Below are 23,253 nucleotides of genomic sequence, written 5' to 3'. Positions count from 1 at the left end.
AGTTGATAACATCATGGTCACACAATAACAAACTTGTAACTAGGACATGACATTCTATATTATGAAATCAATACATGTGGTACAATAAAATCCAAATTTTCCCAATAAAGGTCTTAAAATCTAACAGAGATCTCAAGGGAAAAACAAACTAAGAATGAAAAGGGAAAAACCACAAGTAACACGAGAAGCTGCAACGTGAAAAGGATCAACCAGGAGTATATAAAGTGAGGGAGTGACGAAGGGAAAGAAAACAGGTATCGGTAACAGAAACCAGGTGTAACACAGGAAAGGAAGTAAAACTCAACAGAATAAAGCAGGAAGTGACTACACACAAAAACAAGGATAATTACACTCTATTAACGTGGCACTGTACAAAATCAATCCAATAACTATCCACTTACTTCTGTGTTGTTGTGTCTACATTTGCTAATTCCTTAAGCCACATTTCAAACAATGGAGGCTTCTCATAACCTAAAAAATCTGCTGCTACAGCCGAAATGAGGCTGAGTGATGACTGACGTAAAGTGATGACTGATGACAATCCCTTTCTCTCTCTGTGTCAGGAAGACCCTGTCTTTGAGGCCTGGTCTAAATGCATGGTAAGAACTTTTAACATAGGTTGTACCTCCTGTAAATACAGTGTATCCTTTCTAACCTGAACTGGACTAATGAGAAGTTCTGGAGGACTTGATCGAATAGAAGAGATGTGCACGATTTGTTACCAGGCAGGCATTTCATCCGAGGTGTCAGGAAAACCACCTCACTAGAAAGAAAAGATATTTGAATGGATTACCAAATAGGAGTTTCGAAAATTATGATGGTCAAAGCCACTCTCCTCATTGCTTTTACATATATAACGTAAATATATATTTAGAAATCTAGGTAATGTCACCACTAATGGCATTAATCCCACTTACCATTGAGATGGGCAGTGTTCCAAAAACTCTATATTTGTTTCCACCTAACTCATTTCTTGTTCCAAGTATATACCAATAACTCACCAAATTTACGTGTTCCTGTAACTCCTTGACAATTTAAACTCTTAAAACGTCTTTTTTTTTTTAAGAATCTTACATTTTTACAAAATTTTTACAAAAAAGGCTGCAGCTTAAAAGTGGTTAGAGATGAAGAGATACTGTAAACAAGAAAAACCCCAAAGTGTGACCAAAGGTTATGAAGATAGTCGATTTCATGACCTAATTTTCATGTGATGACATCAGATCACTGGTGTCGTGGACTACACAACGTCCAGTGACCATTGGATTTGGATTTTGAACACATTTACACAGTTTTCCTTTTCCTTTTCCTTCTCATGTAATGTGCACATCTATAAACCAAGCTATGGCAAATTCTGATTTTTTTTTTTGTCATTTTATCGACATAAAAACAACAATACAATTTGAGAAAAATTATGCCGGTAAGATTCAGTAAAATATCTTTCAATCAAATCTTGATTTTTGGCATCTTGTCAGTGTTTGAGTGGCCAAGAACTGGTGAGCCCTGTCTTGCCGACAGCCAACAGGCTCATCAGAGTGCCCAATCAACCACTGGAGCATTTCAGCAGTATTAACCAGCACCATTCATACCCCTTTCCCACCAAATCGGTTCCAGGGCTGGTTCGGGGGCCAGTGCTGGTGCTGGTTCATAACTGGTTCAACTTGTGAGCCAGCTGAGAACCAGTTTGCTTTTCCATAGCTCTGGGTGCTAAGGGGAGCCACGTCATTATACGTCACTGTATACGTCAGTTACTTTGCTGCGTTTGCATACACCTTGGCGCAAACATCGAAGCAACAACAATGATAATGGATGACTTCACGTTTGTACAGCTGCTGCGTCTGGCTTTACGCTGCTTCATTGGGATCAAAAAACGGCAGATCCAATGTTTGTGTTGATTGACAGGTTTTGAGTGGGCAGCGATTACGTTCTTGGAGACGGGTAATAACCTAATAACGTTTTGTCTCTTACTTACACTGAATGTGAGATGGTTATGTTAACCTTTGTTATGAGCTAACTTTAGCCAGTGTTATGTCCCTGCTGGAATCGTCACAAAATCACAAACATATTAGGCTACTGGCGATTTTTAAGTCGCTGCTCACATCTACCTCAGCAGTAGGTATGAGCCCTCTCGCAGTCTTGCTATTGTTGTTGGTCTTAACAACTCTGTGCCCCTGCTGACGTAAGCAGTTCTTTCCTCTAGCCCAGCAAAGACCTGCTACCTTAGAACCGTTTTTTTCTGGGCCAGAGCCAGTTCTTTGTCAGTGGAAACAGAAAACACGGTTCCAAACTAAGCACTGGCCCCGAACCTGCCCTGGAACTGATTTGGTGGAAAAGGGGTATCAGACCATCAGTGAAGCCCTTCCAAGTACATCTAATTTCATGCCATTACAATCTCATTGGCCAGTGCCATTCTTACCTTTGCAGGGAATTGGGCTGTAATCACTGGCTTCGCTGTCCTCTGATCTCTTTTTTGTCTGAGAGAAAAGCATCACTCTCTAATGGCAAAATATTCACCCTCTGAATCTTCACCACATGTAAACCAAAACATCTCTTCTTAAATATTTTCTATTCATTTTCTCAAAGTCTCATTTGGACATCTTGTATTAAAAAAAGCACTTTTGTATAACTGCATGTGCGAATAACCATAATACAGCGTTTTACTTCATGTACTTGCTTTATTTGGGGATATAACTCAAATAATACATGCGTGCCATCTCAAGGTTTCTAAGAAGAAACTAGATTTGTTGTGCTTCTCAGGATAGCCAAACTGCTTTATCCGGTATGGTTACTTGTTGTAATTAAGTGACAGTCGCTCCAAATCAGTGAAAGGAAGTTGACTTGTAGTATATCCTATTTACGGTGGAGGAAGGTAAGGAGGGTTTTCTGGGCAGCCGTTCTGGTGTCATCAGGACAAAGAGTCAAAGTAGATGAGGCTGGAATCCATGAGACTGGAAGCAGGAGTCTTTCGTGGACAGTATTCTTTAATACAGTGCACACCGGGTCATACTCGCATGCATTAGAAGTAAGACGTTGAACAAAGAAACTACATGTCCCATCTGGCCTGGTGATGCCTCCTATTCTTTTGTTTGCTCACTGTTTCCCGTGAGCGCCGCAGCAGTAAGCAATACACTAGGCTTGCTCACGATGGACTTTTTAAAAAAAATAAAAAAATAAAAATAAAAAAAGCTGGTGAGCAACAGACATTTACAATAAAAATAATAAATAATAAAAACTGCGTTAATGGGAAACACATAATTGTTGGCGATAATGAATTCAATAGTTAACGCAAAAATAACGTGTTCATGTGCCCAGCCCTAAACAAAAATATAAAAGGTATGAAATAAACAACGCACTCTGAACTTGAATAATATGGATCACTAGTGGAAATCTTGATAGGGCTGTATGGTGGTGTGGTGGTTAGCACCATCACCTCACAGCAAGTGGGTTCCAGGTTAAATTCCTGGCTGGGGCCTTTCACATTTCTGCTGGCTGAAGAGCAACACAACTGCTGCAGTCAAAGCAAGAAGGACAGCTCATAAAAAAGGGAAAAGAAAGCCAAGAGCCAGCATTATTTTTTTTCCCCATTGTCTGTAGACACAATGCAAATCACTGTAACTACAGTAAAACACAAGTGGATATGACCTTCTTAAAACATTTGGTAAAGGTTAAGCCTTGTTTTGTCGGATCCAACACAAGTTGTTTGTAGTGCTTTTTGCACAATACAAGAACAAACATAAGAGCGATTCAAACCAGTGAGTGGGCTTATAGTACAACCCTAATTTAAAAAAAAAAAAAGTTTGGGCACTGAATGCAATGAATTGTTATACCCATCAATCATTTTTTTTAATTTGCAAAAACATCGAAAGGCCATAGAACCAAGCAAATGATTTCATGCGAAACACTAGCTTATCTTCAGTTTGATGGTGGAAACACATCTAAATCATGTAGGGACAGGGCCGTGTTTACTGCTGTGTAGCTTCCCCACTTCTTTTAACAACAGTTCATTTGTGTGGGAACTGAGGGGACCAGTTGCTGGGAAAGGAATGTTGCCCCATTATTGTCTTGTACAGAATTCTCACTGCACAACAGTCCTGGATCCTGTCTGTTGTATTTTGCATTTTACGGTGCTCCAAATATTTTTCAGTCAATGAAAAGGCTGGATTGCAGGCAGGCTGCTCCAGCAGCCGGACTCTTTTGCTATGAAGCCTTGCTGTCACTGATGTAGAATTATGTAAGATTTTTTCATTGTTTTTCACGAAATATGCAAGGCCTCCGTGAAAAAGATGTTGCTCCGAAACCTGTGTATACTTTTAAGAATTAATGGTGCCTTTCAAAGTGTACGAGAGGGCAATTCCATAGACACTTAAGCACCCCATATTATCATAGACATGAGCTTCTGAACTAAGCACTATCAAAGAGTCAGGTTGACCCCCCTCTCTTTAGTCCAGAGGACACAGGATCCATAATCCCCCCCCCAAAAAAACTGTTTTTATTTTTTATTTGAAAGAATACTTTTTTATATTCCCTAGGAATACTGGAAGTGTCCCAGGGCCCATTCAGTGATTTTCATTACAAAATCTTGCATTTTTTTTTCAGGCAGGGCCTTAAGAGGATGGGCAACCAACACAGATATTTTGGCCATTTCCCTTGAGCACAGAGATGTCTCCTGATTCTGTTACATTTGAATGGCAACTTGCGCTTAATAAAACCGAATATACAAAGTCTTCGCAATTTTACATTGAGAACAATACTCAGGGGATGGACTTTTTTTCCATATGACTCTAATCCATCCGCTGAAGTGATTCCTTAGTTGTTTTATGTTTTGGCAGAATATCTTAGAGCAGTGCTTCCCGAACTTTCTCTGCTGGGCCCTTTGGTACATAAGAAAATTGTTGCGCCCCCTCCCCCAAACCAGTAAGCTGCCCTACTGTCTTTTGACGTGTCATAAATGGTGTTGTTGGACAGAGGAAAAGCCCTTAGTTTGTTGGCTGCAGAGTCATCAAGCATAGTGTCAAGTACCTCAGACTCAGGACACAGACTATTCCTGTGAAAATTATAACAACGTTGAGGTGCAAAATTTCTTTTCAAGAACTTTAAACATATAATGGAGATTGCTTATAGGTCTATAATTGGTTTAAACTCTTTGATAAAGATTTTTTTGCACTATATAAGTGCTAATCAATGGGGAAAAAAACTATATGAACAGTCTGGTAGGGATAGATCCAAAAGATAAATTGAAGGTTTAGAGTAAATAGCCCAACTAAAGGGACCCAGACCTTAAGGACCTATGATACTTTTTCTGATCTGGTAAGTCAAGACCTTTCTTGCGAAGTTTCGCGAGATCTCATATGATTTTGCAATACTTCGGTCATATTTAGGACGATGCACATCCGGGTCAGTTAGGCCCATGGGAACGAAAATAAAGACACAGGCACATACATGGAGTGGGAGAAATTCAAAATAAAATTTTATATATTTCTCCATCCTTTTTTTCCTCCCGTGTCCTCTAGGGAGCTCCATAAAAAAAACTCTCCAATGGAATGTAAAAAATGTTTTCACATCAGATGAGTTTTGTTAAATTGTTTCCTGTTTCCATTCACCTATTTTACTTGCATCCTCTAAATGTGCTTCGAAAATGGAAATGGGGTAAGATGCAACAACTAACATCTATTTGGTGTGTGTATTCCCTATCCTGCTCGTTGAAAGAAATAGCTTAAACCGCCTTGTCTGCCCAGGTCAGCAAAGCATCTATTTTTTTTTATATCTGTTTAGTGCCTAGTACACAGAAAAAAAAAACTTTCTACTGATGAAATAGAAAAGAAAATCCCCCTTTTAATTCACTTCAATTGAATTCAATTTTATTTATATAGCGACAAATCACAACAAACGTCATCTCGAGGCACTTCGAAGATAAAATCCAACTCAAGCCAATTAGAATCCAATTCATTGCAATATAGACATAATCCAATCAAATTCATTAAATTCCACATCTGTCCAATTTATACAGAGCCAACTGAAGAAAAAGAAAAAAGCTTATGAAACCAATAGATTGCACTGAAACTTTACTTTGATCCAAGCCCCCATCCTGAGCGAGCACAAGGCGATGGTGGAAAAAGGAACCAGAACTGGACTCTGTGAATATGGACTCTGCCATGACTATTTAGGAGTAAGAAGACAGGAACAGAAAAAGGATAGCGATAAAGAGAGATGAGACAATAAAAGAAAACAAAATGGCGATTGACCAGAGATCAGAAAGTTTTAGCTCCAGGTACAGAAATACCTGCAGGAAGAGAAAAGCACAACAATGATGGAGAAGCGACAAAGTTGAAAACAATTGACAATGACATACAAATGCAAAACGTGACCGAGAGGAAAGTGGAGGGGAGCAGCTTGGCTGCTAATAGGAGGCCTTGGCCTGTGCCAGTAAAATGAAGGGATGGATCAGGGTCACCTGACCTTGCACTAACTTTAAGCTTTATCCCAAAGGTTTTTGGGTTTTTTTGCTTCATCTTAATAGTGGTGGGGGTTATGCCTTGTTAACCCAAACTGAAAATTCTGCTTACCTTTCTACTTTTAGAAATGTTCTACTTTACTTTGAGATTTTGGCCAAAAGGACCAGAAGGATTTAGAATTCTATTCGATATTTTACGGGGAACCAGTGAACGCGAGTTAAAAGTAGAATATAATCATCTCTCCTTAAAGTTCTTGTCAGATTATCTCTTGTATACCGGTAGTTGAGTGGTTCATCAATGGAAGAGGTCCAGAAATTTTTTGTTTGCATTCTCACATGCAGCATGCAGCACCTCTTGTTTATGAAAATCTCAGGGCTGCAGTGCATCTGGGTTATGTTTACTGTCTCAAAGGTTCACATACACACACCTACATATAATCAGGTGTAGTGTCACTGTTATAGTGAGGTAATTAAAGAGTAAAGACTTACCTGTAAATTACAGGCAGTTCTCTCTTTTGCTCAAACCCACAGCAAAACAAAAGGTACTATCTTTCTCCTCCCCCTGCTCCTCTCTAAGCCTCTTCCTCATTTCCAACCCCTACCTATCCTTCCCCATCGGTTTCAGGCTTTTGTACTCCTTCCCCATGGTCATGAATATGGAAATGTGCCCCCTCTTTTTGATTACACCTCTCTTTTTGTAGTCAGGAGGGCGAAAAACACATTTGGATGATGTCAAGGCTCCTTTGCTCCCTGAAACAGAAAAGGAGGGGGAAGGGAGCCAGAGGCAGGGAGCATGATCTCCACCTTGTCTAGTAGATTCTGCCAAGTTTTCAAGTAGCAAGTAGGAGTAAGCAGGAAATAACCTGAGCTTAACTTCAGAATAAAGGTGCCAAAAATGACAAGTCCCTTCTCACCTGCTATTTTTTTTCAAAGCAAATTGTGTAACTGTTCAGTTTATTTAGCTATAAAGTTCCTGAGCGAGATTAACCTGCTATATGGGCCTGGACCCATGGCTCAAAGGGTCCAATAGTTCAACTTTAGAGGGGGTGTAACTAATTTCACTGAGCGCAGTCTTTATCTAATTTATAACTATTGTGGTCTGAGGACACAAAGAGGATGGTACAGAGAGATTCAGAAGAAAAAGTCATCGCTTTCAAACTAGCTGATATTCAGCTTTCACTCTAAATCTTTCAAAATCTGCACATAGTAACAGCTGCAATGTTTTTTTGCAGTGTTTTGTCACTGAAAATTCATTTATTTCACTTCCACGTTTAGAAATTAGATGGAAAAAAAGCTCTATACAGAATCATAGAGTGCAAAGAAGGCTAAGAAACCAAACTATGTGAAATTATCTTTTTTTTTTTCTATCAACCCCTCACATTTCAGTGAGCCTCTTTCAAATAATAGAATCTACACACAATAAACTGCACTGTCAGCCGATGTCTAACGTTTGGGACTTTGGGATATCTTTTTTTTTTTTTTAATCCGATTTAAAAATAAAAGCCTATAAAAGCCCTGTTCATCCTGCCCAATCAAGGGAAGACTGATGCTCCATTTGCTTAAAACTGGGGCACCTGTTTGTAAATGCAGAGGCAGAATTAGCCTCCAGTCCAAGCCTGTAATAGTGGTAGTCACACAGCAAAACTGGCACGTGACTAGCCAATGACACCATATTTGGTATTTGGTATTTCATGAAAGACACGGAGGGTTTTTGAATGGGAATCTGTAAAAGATGCTTCGGTATGTCGTTGGTATTGCTGCTTTTGCTTTGACTTAACGTCCAACAGCAGATGACTTGGCCACTGTTTCACTACCGTCTTTGTTGACTTTGAAACGTAATCTGTCACTTGACTCAGCATAGTAGGATAGCCGTTGTAGATTGTCGTGGAAAAGCACCGACAAGCCCATTCAGACATGGGTTGTTATGGTCAGATTAAATCAGTTTAATAGCATGGAAGGCATGTCCTAAATGGTAAATGGACTTTTACACACACATGCTCATAAAGCACTTCTTAGTTTATACAGTATTACAAGCTAAGCAGTGCTTTTACCTCTATCACACACATTCAACCTATTATATTATCATTGCCACACAAAAGGCTATAGGACTGCGTTGACATCACAATGCATTTGATGAAAAAGGATTCTGTCACGGTTGCGCATGTGCTCTCCATTGTTTCTCTGGACACCAGTTCCGCTTGTTGTTACGTATCGCTGCCACTTGGGGTAGGTCTCTAAAATATGCAGAAAAAATGTCCCTATCCTTTCTCCTCCATGTAGGCTACTCTGGCTCCTGTTGGTGCTGTCTTTCAGCTTTGCTCTAATGCAGGAACAAAATCAAACAACAAAAAACAAAAGTCCCTGTGGAAAAATATCTCCTTTGTCGTGGATTAAAACCATTTGTCCTCATGTGTAGTATAATCTCCAAGGACTTCAGGTCCTTGGAGGACTACATGCAAACCATTCTGAGTCCTGTTTAGGTCCACAAAACACAGGTAGACAAAAGTAGATAGTTAAACTCCCATGACCTCCTGAGTTACTCCACAAGAGGAAAGAATTGGTTCGCTGTTGCATGACCTGGACAAAAACACCTGTTTGTCCTGAATCTGTAGCACCAACTCACTGTTTCTGGAGTAAACAGAGGTTCCTGGGGAGGCTGAGAAGTGTGATCCTCCGATAATTGGAGCACACCCTCTGTTCCTCCCTCTTCAGAGGCTACACCAAGGATGCTTAATTCTACAGTGGTGTATTCTGCCTTTTGCTCAATGGCAGCTGGGATAACCTCCAGGTCCTCTATGAACCTGAATTGGGTGTAGCAGGTATAGAAAAGTGATGGACAGATTAATAGTTTACAACTGGTTCAGTATGTAAATGGCAGATGGAGGCAATTAACTTTTTGTGCTGCTCAGTTGACTATAACAGCCTCTGGACATGACACAGAAGTTAATATATCCAAAAGTGAGGTGTCATTCTGACCTTAGAAGGCTGGCTATATTGGCATGCTGTTGAGGGTCCATTACTTTTGTTCTGATGAAACTTTGATTTATAACTCGTCTTTGTAATCCTCATTCCCAGGTTTAGAAGCTGCATGATGAAAGAGACAGGTTACAAGTGCAATTTAAACAAGCATGAAATGTTGCTAATACCGTAAACTTAATTTGAACATATTTGGAGGTTACTTTCTGTACAAATTTCACTCGCAGAATAAATGTGTTCCTCTAAGGTTGTCTCGACTAGCTAGCAACTAACCCTGGTTACTATTACACATGGTTCTCCATCAAACACAATAGCTTTGTAGTGACATGGACTATAAACGGGAGATACTGAATGGCCTTTTCGTGTCTATGGTCACGTTTAAGGCCATAATATAGTAAAATAAAATTACAATAAAAATGTTTGGTCAAATATCTAACATACTGGCTCCAAACTACTGCAAATCCCTGTTCCATGTGTGTAATTTTATATATATATATATCATCTCTGCAATTGGAACCAAATAGTTCAAACTTGCTTTTGTCGTTCCAGAGAACTTGTTATCATACATCCAATTTTTGTGTTGTTCTGCCAACTTATATCTCTTTTTTCTTATTCTGTGGAGGAAGTAGTATTTTTTTGCAGATATCCTTCTGACCAGCCTTCCTCAAACGCCTTTTCACAGTTGTCGGAGATATGGCTTTTGACCTTGTCATATTGATTTTCTCCCTTATTTGTGGAGTTGATCTATCTCACTGGCGAACATGATATGTGAGTCCTCTGCTTTTATAGTAACCCTCTTTCTTCCAGACCTTTTTCCACCATAACCTCCACTTTCTTCTCGTCTCTTCAGAGTGAAGTGAACTTCTTGTTGGACACTATAGGTGGCGTTTTTCTAATTTCTCTTTCAGTGTATCCTTCTTTTCTCTATCTACTTTCTTTACTAAGTTGTTTTGTTCTCACCATTTCTGTGGTAGTTTGTCAGAGATACGAACACAATTGAAATTTGAGATTTTTCTATGCAAACTCCCAAAAGCCAAAGAGCTAAAGTGAATAATGCAAAACTCAATTTGTTTTTTACTTTTGCACTTAAGTTGTGACTCTTGCAAATCTTCTCAACCCTGAAACTAATATAATACAGATAGATAGATAGATAGATAGATAGATAGATAGATAGATAGATAGATAGATAGATAGATAGATAGATAGATAGATAGATAGATAGATAGATAGATAGATAGATATCAAAAATATTGAAAAAGCAAAAATAATATATGTGCTGGGTTTTTTTGTTTTTTGTTGTTGATTTTGTTTTCGTTTTCAATTTTGAAAAATAATGGAGAAAACAGCACAGTACCCGTGTATGGAGGAGTAAAAGTGTCAAAATTGAATGAATAAATACTACATTAAATATTTACTTAAATGTGTCGTTAATTGATTAAAATTGGAAATAAATACATAAATCATTAAATAGTTATATGAATGTGTTATTAATTCATTAAAATACCAATTAATTTAAAGTAATAAAAAAACAACATATGATTATTCATTATTTAATTAATTATTTCATGGTCCTTGTATTGCAGTGCATAATTAATTTAAGTTACTTGTCAAACTCGCCCATCAAAGTCAGTGGGCTGATTCCTAACACCTGATTGGTTACCCTGCACATCAAGTCAAACCAAATCGATTCCAGATAACAGACCGATGCAGAGCTTGTGAACACATTCCTATACACTGGGAGGCGCTATTCACCTCTACGTTGGTTTAGATACTCTATCAAACAAAACTTAATTTGCAGCTTCTGCTAGTTCTAAAATGTCTCTCACCTACTCCCGAGAAAGTTCATCAAGGTCCTCCATCGTCTTTCTCCAGGCATGCTACTTCAGATCCAGACCAAAGCAATGGATCAGATTTGATTAGCGTTAGCCCCGCCCACTGCCTTTGATTGGCGTTTGACAGATAAAATAAATGAATGATGCACTGCAATACAAGGACCTGAAATAATTAATTAAATAGTGAAATAATTGTATGTTGTTGTTGTTGTTTTTTTTTTTACATAAAATTAATTGGTATTTTAATTAATTAATGACACGTTTAAATGATGATGTATTTATTTATTTATTTTTGGCACTTTTACTCCTCCATACCGCCGTGCTGAAAAGTAAGCTCTTATTTTGAATTGTTAGGTGGAAATAGCTTTTCCTGTATTCCCGTAAAAAAAAAAAAAACTGATCTGATGCCTTGCCTCTGCAATCCCACTGCTGCTACTTGCAGAGAGGAAGAATCCACAAAACACGCCGAGGAACACAAACGCCTCACGGTAGCTTCCGACGACTCCTCTCCGGTGATATATAGGACACTTGTTTGGATCACGGAAACAGTCGGCGTTTGGATTTATTTTTTTCTTTCTTTCTTTTCTTTTTTTTTTTTTTTTTGAAAAAACCCCCCCCTCGAATCAGTAGATTTCCTCCGTTCTCGGAGGGCTCTGGTTTGCGGCGATGCGGGAGCAGCTTCGAAAGTGAGTACTACAAGGGCCGGGGGAATGTTTCTGGTGTGTGTTCACTGTGTTCGTCATGCAGAAAATCTGTTCAAACAGGCAACACACTGGCAGTGGGGTTGTTACTGCTGGCAGGGAGCTTGACATATTGTCAGTCTGCAAAAAAACCCCAAAACATTAGCCACTTATTTTGAAAATGTGCTAGCTTAGACTCCACATAATTGAAACGGGACGTAAAAAATAGGACACAGTTAACACATTCTGGAATATGGACAGCATTATTTTAATTTCTTAGGATGATACTGACTGTAAATATCCCAAAAAATATATACTTCTCGTATTAATGTAGCATAGCATACATAATGGATTTTTGGTCGACCATAAATCGCTCAGCAGAAAGATTTTCGACTGAACGCTTGCGTTATTACGTCGTTTACAGGGAGCAGAGGCTGTTTTTTTCTTTCCCAATGAAAAAGGGAAGTAATGTCAAGTTGTCGTTATCTTAACGAGTAACCAGGCGAGGTGTACGGTTAGTGAGACTCTCCCGGCCCCCCTCCTCCCCTGTCTCCTCATCGTTTTCTGGCTTCTTGCTGCCATATTGGAATGAAACGAAGCTAACGGAATCTGCAAAGCAGGGCATCAAACTCCAGAAAGCACAGCTCATTGCTGCTATGATATGTATCCAGCTCATGTGCGTTTTAATTTTGGATTTATATATGCCTGCGTGCTCTCTCACGAAACGCGTTTGCTGAGCCTGAGCAAGAGAAAATGGCTTTAATAGGTAAAAAGCATGAATGCACCGGTGGTACATTCCTTTGCAGTCCCAAACGCTGACTGGAAGGTGCACACCTGGTCGCCTCGCGAGCGGGCCAGAGTGCCCATGTGCAAATTAGTGCGCTTTGCACGGTGTGTGCAGGAAGGTAACGTCAAATGGACCGTATTTGTATAGGGCTTTTGTAGCCTCGCTGACCGCTTAAAGCGCTTTCACGCGACATTCACTCACACGGCACGTCCGTACAGGCTACAGAGTTCCTAATACGTACGTCGTTTAGGAAGAGCCGGGAGTGGAAGCGCTCATCTTCAGCTTTGTAGGCGTGCAGCTGTGCAGCTGTGCAGCTGTGCGTCCTCCTGAGCTCCAGCCTCATACGTGCACCTGTAATTTCGATTATCTGCAATGTTGCTCTCGGTGGCGAAAGAACGCCCACGTTTTAAATGCAATATATACTGTTCAATGGAGGTCTCGATCTCCTCACGATCTTAGCACGAATCTGGTTATTCTGCACCAACAGCACATAAAAACTTAAATGAATCTTAAGGATGCAGGCTGGCTGATTAGGACGTGATCGCGGGAATGAAACCGGGTTCACACAAACTCAGAGATTGAATGAGTTGCTTCATCTTGTGCTGATGTGCTCAGACATGTTAGAGGTTGTGTGTGTGTGTGTGTGTTCTGTTGGTTTCTGAAGATCACGAGCTATCACCACATCTGTTTAGTCCTAATCTGGTCCTAATTTTTAGGGATAAATTCCAGCAGTTAGAAACTGTTATGGGAACAATTACAGCCTTTGCTGTTCTGGCTTCACTTTTTGGTGTTTAAACTGCCTCTTGGTACAACATAAAGGTGCTTTTGAATTGCCTGAACTTTGCCATTGATATTTAAGGGGAACACCCCCCCCCCCCCCCCCCCCACACACACACACACGCCCTTTATTAGTTGCATTTTAACCAAACAGTTAAAAACTAAAAGGGTTACATATTTACTTGCATTTTGAAAGTCCAGTTTAAGCACTTCCTATCTTTTCACTGAGATTTTATAAGATTTTAGAGGTTATCTTTAGGAACTACACTGTATATGGGTGTCATTTGATTAGTGTCTACTTTTTTTCTTGTAATGACCTTTTATGGTGTTGCTCCGGTGTGTTCAACCAATCACCACACACCTTCATTAACTCAATCAGTGTCATGTTGAATCGCCAATGATTCCCACCCACACAAAAAGCCTATAAAATGAATACCATAAACTAAATTGGCTACAGTTTCTGTGCTTTATACACAGACCTAGAGATGGAATGTCCTCGGGGGTTTTTTTTTGCATATCAAAATGAACTTTTTAGCTCATATCAGAGTAGGAGTTCCCAGGAAACCATCTCTGCAGCAACCTTTCAGTGATTGGTTCAGACTAGGCATGGCTGGTGTGAGATTTTGACAGAATAACAAATATCTTTAAATAGCTTTTAAATACAAATAGCTTCTTTTTTTTTTTTTTTGAACAGGTCTTGATGAAAACTTTCTCTTTAACACAGAAAAAAAACAACAGATCGATTATTTGGAACATTGGTAAACATGTAAGCGCAAATAACCATATAAATAATTAAATTCTTCCGTATTTACAGTGTACGTCGTAGGGATGGAGTGATATTCAATCGGATCATCTATCGGCGATCAAAGGGAGGATCTTGATCTTTTTCCTTTTTTTCAAATCTTTAAGGCGATCTTGAATTAATTTAATGCCATAAAATGTTGGAAGAAAAAATCTCTCGAACCTGTGCTTTACTGTGTACTTAAAAATGTTTCCCATGGAGCAACATGTCTGTATACAGAGCCCTTTGATCTCTGCAACTGAGGAGTGAATATTAAACTCTTAATTACACCCTGTTGCATCTGGTTTCCCCTCTCAGCTGATCATATAGTTTTGGTATAGCGGTCTCCGTGAAATATTCCCTGCCAGGCGGCTCATATTGTGCGTCCAGGAGCTTTCTCTCTCAACTGTCCGAAGTGGGACCGACTCCTTCGCCAGATATTTTGCAACAGCTGTTGTACACTGGGCTCATCTTCCGCTGCCTTCCTTGTATTTGGTTGATTATACAAAAGCTGCCGAGATGCATTTGTGATCAATCCGGCCGCAGCAGCTGATCTCGCAGCGGTGGTTGGGGGTATTTTTGCATCCTCGGAGGGGTGATGAACTCGTACGTGCCCAAATAAATTTATCGTCTGCTTATCCTTCACAGGCACACATTTTTTGGATATTGTGCAAATAGTCTGCGTTAGGTCTTTAGGCTCACTGTTGACATCCGGGAAAAACCTGAAAAATGCCCAAATAGCCGATTTTAGCATTCCTTTTTTTGCACTAAATTGCTGTCGGCCATGTCAGCACCTGGTGAGGTTGTTTTGTTGTTGTTGTTGTTTTTTTTAGCTGCGTCCGTCCTCTCAGGCGATTGAATCGGCGATCGACAGTGGCCACGATCAAAAGATCTTGATCTAACTATGTACTAGGGATTTCACATCCCTAGAACTTAAACATCAGACCATAATAGGACAAGCTCAGAGGAAACGGAGAAAAAAGCCCAAAACTGCAGCTCAGAAAGGTGTCTGGATACATATACGCTACCTGCGCATTTCTCTCTTAGTCCAAAATGTAAATTGGTTTTGATTCTGTTATTCAAATGTTGATAGATTGATTGATAGAACTATATCGATCCCTCGGGAGGTTCCCTCTGGGAAATTAAGGGTCCAGCAGCAGTGAAGCACCATTTAAAAAATTAAAAATAAAGAATAAACGACAACAAAATATTAACACTATAGGAGTTGGTGGAAGCGAACAGTAAATATACATTAGCAGGGTTTGTCCTGGCTTAAAATGAGGTGGTGGTGGTACCTGGTCGTGGCCTCACAGGTGCACATGTACCGTGCCTTCAACTGGCTCCAGCAAGTGTTTTGCTAGCAGTCCGTTTTAGGAGTTGTGATTACGTGAATTAAGAATATAAATAAAAATGACATGTATTATTTTAAAGCATATTCATATGTGCTTTGTTTAACATTCAGTTCAGTTACATGGCAGCTTAGCCACCATTTACAGCCAGTGGCAGAACATTTGGCCCTCCTTGATTTCATCCTGTAGAACTTGGGTTTGTTTGGTGTAAAGAGACAAAATCTGACTTTGCCCCACAATTTGCAGTCTAGCATGGACTAAATCCAAGTTTTTGTTTTCTATAGTGGAGCAGACTTGGTTGAAATTGCCATGAATGCATTGGAATGTTGTGTTTGTAGCCTGGCAACAACTGAGCCTATGACAGCACAGCCTGTGTCGAAAGCAGCGCCAGGTAATATATAAAAAGCCTCTAGAATAACACAGGTGAACTGTCTCGATGGTAATTCGAACCTAAAAGTGCCCGGGTACGTCACCTCTTATTCACGGTGGCGTTTAACACGAAAAGACACAAGTATCTTGGAAAAACTGCGCAAGCTGTTGTCGTACTAATCTCACACATGCAAGCTCAAGGAGCACAGCCAGCCCGACATGAAGCCAGCAAAATATCACATCTCACCTCATCTAACCCTAAATGACCAAGTATGGTTGCTATTGTAGGTAAGCAAACGGAAATATATCCATTATTTGTAAGTGAAAATGACACCCGAGTATACATCTGTCAGCAGATAGGAGATAGGAGTAACGATTATAGTAGTTTTCAAATACTCATAGCCCAACAATCCCTTTGTGACAAATAAAGCTTCACTGTATGACTGTATGACCTGATCATTGGCCAAAATGGAGCAATTAGGATCATTTATGCCAGATGTTGTACAAAGTAGAATTTCAAACTGCACAAATCATGTTGAAAGTTAACGACCGATTCACTGCCAGCTATTGTTCAAAGTGTTTATGGTGAAAGAGGAGGTTAAGTTTTAAAGTTGAGATTCATTTTTAGTTTAAAATGTATTGGGTTAGGGCAGTTGTGGAGAGCTTGGGTTTCAGTTTGTAATGTTTAATTATTAAAAGTTAAAGGTTTAAAAGTTGAGTTGTTGCAACGTTCAAACATGATACAGTTTAAAAAGTACAAGACGTACAAATTATATAATTCTTATGATGTATGATGGTGTTGGGGTTTGATTTGATTTTGTATTTGTTTATTAATGTGTCGTATACATTTATTTTTATTTTTCTGTCTCTTGTTTCTGTATATTTAAGTAATAACTGAAGCATTAATTCCATAGAGCAATGGTCCCCAAACTACAGCACGTCATATTTTATGGCCCTCTAAAATACGTCTGTAATGTATTCCATCCATACAGGCGTCATTCCTGTTTTGACCACTGCCAGGTTTTGGCGCTGTTGCGCAGCCTTTTTCAGAGACGGACTCTGGCCTATTTATCAAATGCTTCAAATGTAATAAAATAAACGCCTTGTTGTCCTCTTATGGCCACTGTATTTAGAATCCTATGCAGTCATCATAACATAACGTTCACACTACTCTCACCTCAGTATTTTGTCAAAAATAGAGCTCCTCACCTTGTCAAAATAAAAGCTTTTTTTTTTCTTCAAGCTTTTATTAAAACATACATTGCAAAATGTTTGAAAGCATTGCGTTGTTAAATAAGCTGAGTAATAGTAAATTAGACTCATTATTTGCAAAATAAGTTTTGCAATATGCAGGCCTATTGATTTATTGATTAACAATGTGAAAGAAGTTTGACAAATGTCAAAACAAAGCAATTCTAAGTCATGCTTTTATATGGCATTAAAATGTTCTTAATTGTTGTTCACTCTTTGAAGTTTCTTATGCCAAAAAGAATTGTTTGAGTTCACAAATGTTGGAATAAAATATGATTTTTTTTTTTTAAATGCTTCAACAGGATTTTATCTAATATCATGAATGTTATTCTTATTGTGTGATTTCAGTTATTTCCATTTAATACTATGCTATTATCATTTTAACCTGATTGTAGCCTAACATAAATAATAACAATAGTCTACATTGAATGGGCTAAAATTCAGCTAAGATAGACCTGCCCTCTTCAGAAGAAGTTTGGGGACCCCTGTCATAGAGTGATAATATATATGAATACACATTTTCATTGGAATGTTGGTAATAAAACTATATAGAGTAGGTAATTCAGAACATGTAGGTATTTCAGTTATTCTTAGTTAGAATTAATGGTCAAAGTTAATTAAAGTTCTATATTTTTATGTTGTACAGTTTTGTTCGACATGGATGTAATTTTTGGAAAGTTGAATCTTACCAGCCATTAAGCAAATTTTTACAGATACCGATCTGGGTACCTACACTATACTAACATTTGGACTGATGTATCAGCCAACCCCAATAATCTGTTTTAGCAGAGGGTAGAGGCTGTAAGTTCAACTTGGCATTTAAATGTTGTGTATCCTTTTTGTCACATTCCAGCCACCAGACCCAGACGACATGCTGGGACCATCCCAAGATGGCTGAGCTCTACCAATCTCTAGGTAAGACGCAATTGAGCATCTTTTCACATTGGATGCTTTGGTCCTCAAAGGGAAAAGGTAAATTTACAGCAGGGAAGGTCAGGTCCACACTTAAAACATCACTAGAGAAGTTTGTGAACCTTAAATCCATGTGACTCTGACTCATTTTGAAATACACTGACCTTTGTTATGCACATTCCTGTGTCTGAAACTGCCCTGGCCCTCCTGGCTCTTGATAGTGTCTTTGGGGCCTTTTTAACAGAACAACAAATTAGCGGGTTTGTTCGCACATGTGCAAGGCTCATACAGAGATGTGTTTTTATGACAGATGTGTTAAATCCCACAACTGTAGGGGGAGCCAAACCACTTAAAAATATATATATATATATATATCTCATGTTACTTTAAGAACATTTTGTGTGTATATGACAGAGATGGGGACTCGAGTTGCAGTGCACTCGACTCGAGTCGTACTTAATTCACACAAACACAGACTCGAACCTTGACTTCAGACTTGCGCTCAAAAGACTTGAGACCTGGCTTGGAATGGATGTTCGGGACTCGTAAACAATCTTCAATTCATGAAATTATTGTTTCTGATCTTTATTTAATTCATTCCGATGTATGACGAGGCTGATGGCAGGCTGAGCGCGACGTAGCCTCATGCATGCTGATATCAAAACTACTGTAACCATGGCAGCGTCAAGCTCATCTGGAACTGTGCCATATGTTGTCACATTTGGTTATGTGTGAAGTGTGTGCTATTAGGATAAATGATGCCAGTTCAACTACGTCCAACTTCATCAGGCGCCTGAAAACGCACAAGGATAGGTCAGTCTCTTTGTAATGTGAAGGGGAAACTTGGCGCGTATAGACGGGTATCGCTAGCAAACTAATCAAAGTAAACCGCGTTGGAAACTATATGCAGATTATATCTTCATTGTTCACTACGCGGCGTTGCTGATTAATCTGCAGCAGCCTGTGAAATTTGGGAAGGACTTTAGTTATGTAGCCTCGGTTAAGAGTTACCAAATTAATTGCTAAGCCAAGTCTACGTGGATGTAGTTTAACGTTAATCTAATTGCTGTTTTAAAATAGCCTACTTTTACAATTTCAGGGACACCTGATAAAATTCCAGGTTGACAAGTTCTTATCCACGTTTAGCTGCCCAAGTGTTTATTTAAAACGTAATATAGGTTACAATTTCTTCTGTCATTTGAGACTCGGGACTTGACTTGGACTTGGGTCAAAAGACTTGAGACTTGACTTGTTATAGGTCCATAAAGACTTGAGACTTGACTTGGACTTGGGTCAAAAGACTTGAGACTTTACTTGTTATAGGTCCATAGAGACTTTACTTGTTCTAGGTCCACAAAGACTTGAGACTTGACTTGTTATAGGTCCACAAAGACTTGAGACTTGACTTGTTATAGGTCCATAAAGACTTGAGACTTGACTTGTTATAGGTCCATAAAGACTTGAGACTTTACTTGTTATAGGTCCATAAAGACTTGAGACTTTACTTGTTATAGGTCCACAAAGACTTGAGACTTTACTTGTTATAGGTCCATAAAGACTTGAGACTTTACTTGTTATAGGTCCACAAAGACTTGAGACTTGACTTGTTATAGGTCCATAAAGACTTGAGACTTGACTTGTTATAGGTCCACAAAGACTTGAGACTTGACTTGTTATAGGTCCACAAAGACTTGAGACTTGACTTGTTATAGGTCCATAAAGACTTGAGACTTGACTTGTTATAGGTCCACAAAGACTTGAGACTTGACTTGTTATAGGTCCATAAAGACTTGAGACTTGACTTGTTATAGGTCCATAAAGACTTGAGACTTGACTTGTTATAGGTCCATAAAGACTTGAGACTTGACTTGGACTTGGGTCAAAAGCTTGAGACTTGACTTGTTATAGGTCCTCAAAGACTTGAGATTTGACTTGGACTCGAACACAAAGACTTGAGAACATGTCTGGTATATTATATTGAGGTAAAAAGTGTCTTTGTTTGTGTCAAGATTTATTTCTACCCCCAATAGAAAGTAGTGGAATGTGTCCAAAGTAACATATTTTACAGTGTAGCCTCTCGTCTGAGTATCACTGGAGTTGAAACAGCTTTTTTGTTAAGCCTGAAGGAAGCATGAAGTAGCACAGTACTGGCACAAAAAACATTCATATTCCATTTACATGAAGTCATTTAGCAGACACTTTTACCCAAAGCACCTAACAAATTAGAGAGCAATATTTAAGCTTAAGCACGGTAAGAACTCCTGTTCTATACATTGATCGCTAAATCAATGTAAATCTATCTAAATGACGTAAGTTTTGGCAGAAGTTGCACAGAAGTCCAACAAAGAGCAGGTTAGGTGTGATAGGGGTCTTAGAAGTGTTATAAGAGGAGTTTTTTTTTTTTTTTTGTGAAGAGTCAGAGATTCTTAAAGATAGACACTGCTGCTCTGGTAATACTTGGTAGCTTGTGGAGCCACAAATGAGATTAGTCCACACAGACACCGCCTTGTCTGTAATGATGGTATAACTGAGAGGAATGCGGTGGTCTGTTTGAAATAATAAACCCCATATTTTCTTTTCCCGTTTTTGCTTTTCAGCTGACTTGAACAATGTCCGATTCTCAGCCTACCGCACAGCCATGAAGCTCAGACGCCTGCAGAAAGCTCTCTGCTGTAAGTACACTCTCCATGCATACGTGGACAGGAATATGTGTCGTTTACGTGTATAAATGGTATGCATCTATATCCCTGCCCTCGTCCAGTGTCCAACACATTTAACAGGGCTGCCACTGGTTGTAGGAATGGGAAGATGTTAAGTTAGGCATGTGGTTTTCATCGAAATAACTAATAAATGTAAGCTGTAATAATTGGTGCAAACTTTTGCCATTGTATACAATCACTCTTCATACAGCTAAGTAGTCATGCCTCTGGGCATCAAACCCTGCAGCACTGCTACATACGCTTCTTTCTATACATTCATTCTCTATAGCCGCTTCATCAAATTCAGGGTCACAGGGCTGTTTCTCTTTCCATCAAATGCAAAAACACCTGTGGTAGGATACCTGCTTTTTTCTAGCTGGGTAACATCTCCAAACTAAGACCTATCATCTCTTAAAAAATAATCTTGATTTATTTCATCCCGTCTAGGCTACTGTAACGGCGTGTTCACCTGTCTAAGAGAGAAGGATTTGACTCGTTTACAGCTTGTATGAAATTCAACTGCGAGGATCCTGATGCGTTTAGCTCGTAGCTTGAGATCCTCTGATCAACATCTATTGATGGTCCCGCGCACTCGCTTTAGGACCCGAGGAGACAGATCTTTCCAAGCTGTTGGACCAAGAAAGTGGAATGAATTACCACTTTACTTGTGATCACTTGACTCTGTCGATGCTTTAAAAAAACAAATCAAGACATTCTTTTTTAAACAAGCATTCTAGCCCAACGGTCCCAGGGCTGCTGTATGTAGCTGTAATGTATTTTTAAGAAAAGCCTGCAGAGGAACAGTTTGTTGGGCAGTGGGCAGACATGAGAGAGAAATAAACCAGGGAGAGTTCTACAAAGTCTGGGGAGAGGCACAAATGTGCCAGCATGCTTTCCTGTCCTACGGCGCTGCTCTACATGAGCAAAGGTCAGGGTACGCTTGACTAGAATTCCAAAAATTTCACAGATGGAGGCGAGAAAGATGGAAATGAATCCTTTGGAGATGTTGGTCTGATGTCAATAAGACCGCCACCCCACTTTAACAAAATCCTTATTTTATAACCACTGCATCATCTGACAAAGTCACCTTTTATAGGTGAAATTCAGCTATATTTAAATGTACAACGATCTCCAGCGGAGAGAAAGTAGGGCCCTATAAAAGCTGTTTTATTTTTCTTCCCAAATTCAGTTTTTTTCCGTTTGAATTATTATTATTATAATTTTTTTTACCTTTTACTCTTATTTTACTACCAAAAACATTGTATTTTTTAAATGTAAATGACTAAAATGTACACAAATTAAATAGAAATCAACCTCAATTTAAAGTTGATAAAAAAATGCATCAAAAACAAGCAGCAAGCAATGAAACTGTAGTTAAATTGTAAAAACAACAACCAAACATTTTAAACTTTATCAAATTTAACTTAAACAAGTCACTTAGAGCCGCTTTAAACGAGTTGCGTGCCTTATTTAGAGGCTGCCCCGTTTACTCCCATTATAATATACGTGGATATATATATATATATACTCTGAGTGACACCAAAATGTTAACAATGAGTAAATGATCGTATTTACAGTTAGAAATAAGGTCCAGTTTTTAAAAAAACTGAACTTTCCTTTAAAGCTGTAGGACGAACTAGTCTTTTTGTGAGTTAGTAACTTGTCAATTGAGTGCAAAATTTGCAGAACAACAGTTCAGCTGTCACATGAAAGTCATTTTGGTATTGCTCGGCTCTGTATTGAAGGGTTAGTGCCGAGTTTCTGAGTTTTTTTTCGACGTCAAAGACAGAGCCGTGGGCAGCCGCTTCGCCATGCTTACATAGTTTTGAGGGGGGAGGGGCTCAGTCTGTGGAGGGGGCTTGTTGTGCCACCCAGATTTGCTTTCCTCCGTGCAGTTTTCTCCAGACATGCCTTCCTTTTTCCGTTTTGATCGGCCAATTCCGCTATTCCGTCATCATCAAATCAAAAAATTGTCGTGCATGTTTCTGTACATTTAAATCCAAGCTTTGTTTTACACACAAATGACATAATAACTCCGTCAGACCCGTCCAATTAAGCCCCAACCCTGACTTATGAACGGTAAAGATGAATATTGTGACTCTTGAACAGCCTTTGTGTGTGTGTGTGTTTTCCAGCTAACTAACCTTTGGCCTTTTCTCTGTGTTTAGTGGATCTGCTGAGCATGCCAATCGCCTGTGAAGTGTTTGAGCAGCACAGTTTGAAGCAGAACGAGCAGCTGCTGGACATCTCCCAGCTGGTCACCTGTCTGACCAGCCTGTACCAGAAGCTAGAGCAGAGCCACTCTCACCTGGTCAATGTCCCGCTGTCCGTAGACATGTGTCTCAACTGGCTGCTTAATGTCTACGACACGTACGTAAAGCACAGTCGGGTT

The 23,253-nt window shown here is 39.3% G+C and overlaps 1 protein-coding gene across 3 annotated transcripts in view; it reads left to right on the top strand.

Moving 5' to 3' along the window:
- Positions 1 to 23,253, top strand: part of dmd (dystrophin) — a 226,826-nt gene that overhangs the window by 171,224 nt on the left and 32,349 nt on the right. For 2 of the 3 annotated variants that reach the window (XM_072368727.1, XM_072369462.1), the window contains 3 exons: positions 18,104 to 18,165; positions 20,760 to 20,834; positions 23,030 to 23,231. In XM_072368727.1, the coding sequence (XP_072224828.1) occupies positions 18,104 to 18,165; positions 20,760 to 20,834; positions 23,030 to 23,231 (339 nt within the window). Of the gene's footprint in view, positions 1 to 11,866; positions 11,943 to 18,103; positions 18,166 to 20,759; positions 20,835 to 23,029; positions 23,232 to 23,253 lie in introns of those variants that run through there. The other variant, XM_072369897.1, reaches the window with a different exon arrangement.

The sequence above is a fragment of the Leuresthes tenuis genome, unplaced genomic scaffold (assembly GCF_036924035.1).
Source record: "Leuresthes tenuis unplaced genomic scaffold, fLeuTen1.0.hap1 SCAF_1, whole genome shotgun sequence".
NCBI classification, from domain to species: Eukaryota; Metazoa; Chordata; class Actinopteri; order Atheriniformes; family Atherinopsidae; genus Leuresthes; species Leuresthes tenuis.
The sequence above is the reverse complement of the archived record's forward strand: the minus strand, read 5'-3'. Positions and strand labels throughout refer to the sequence as shown.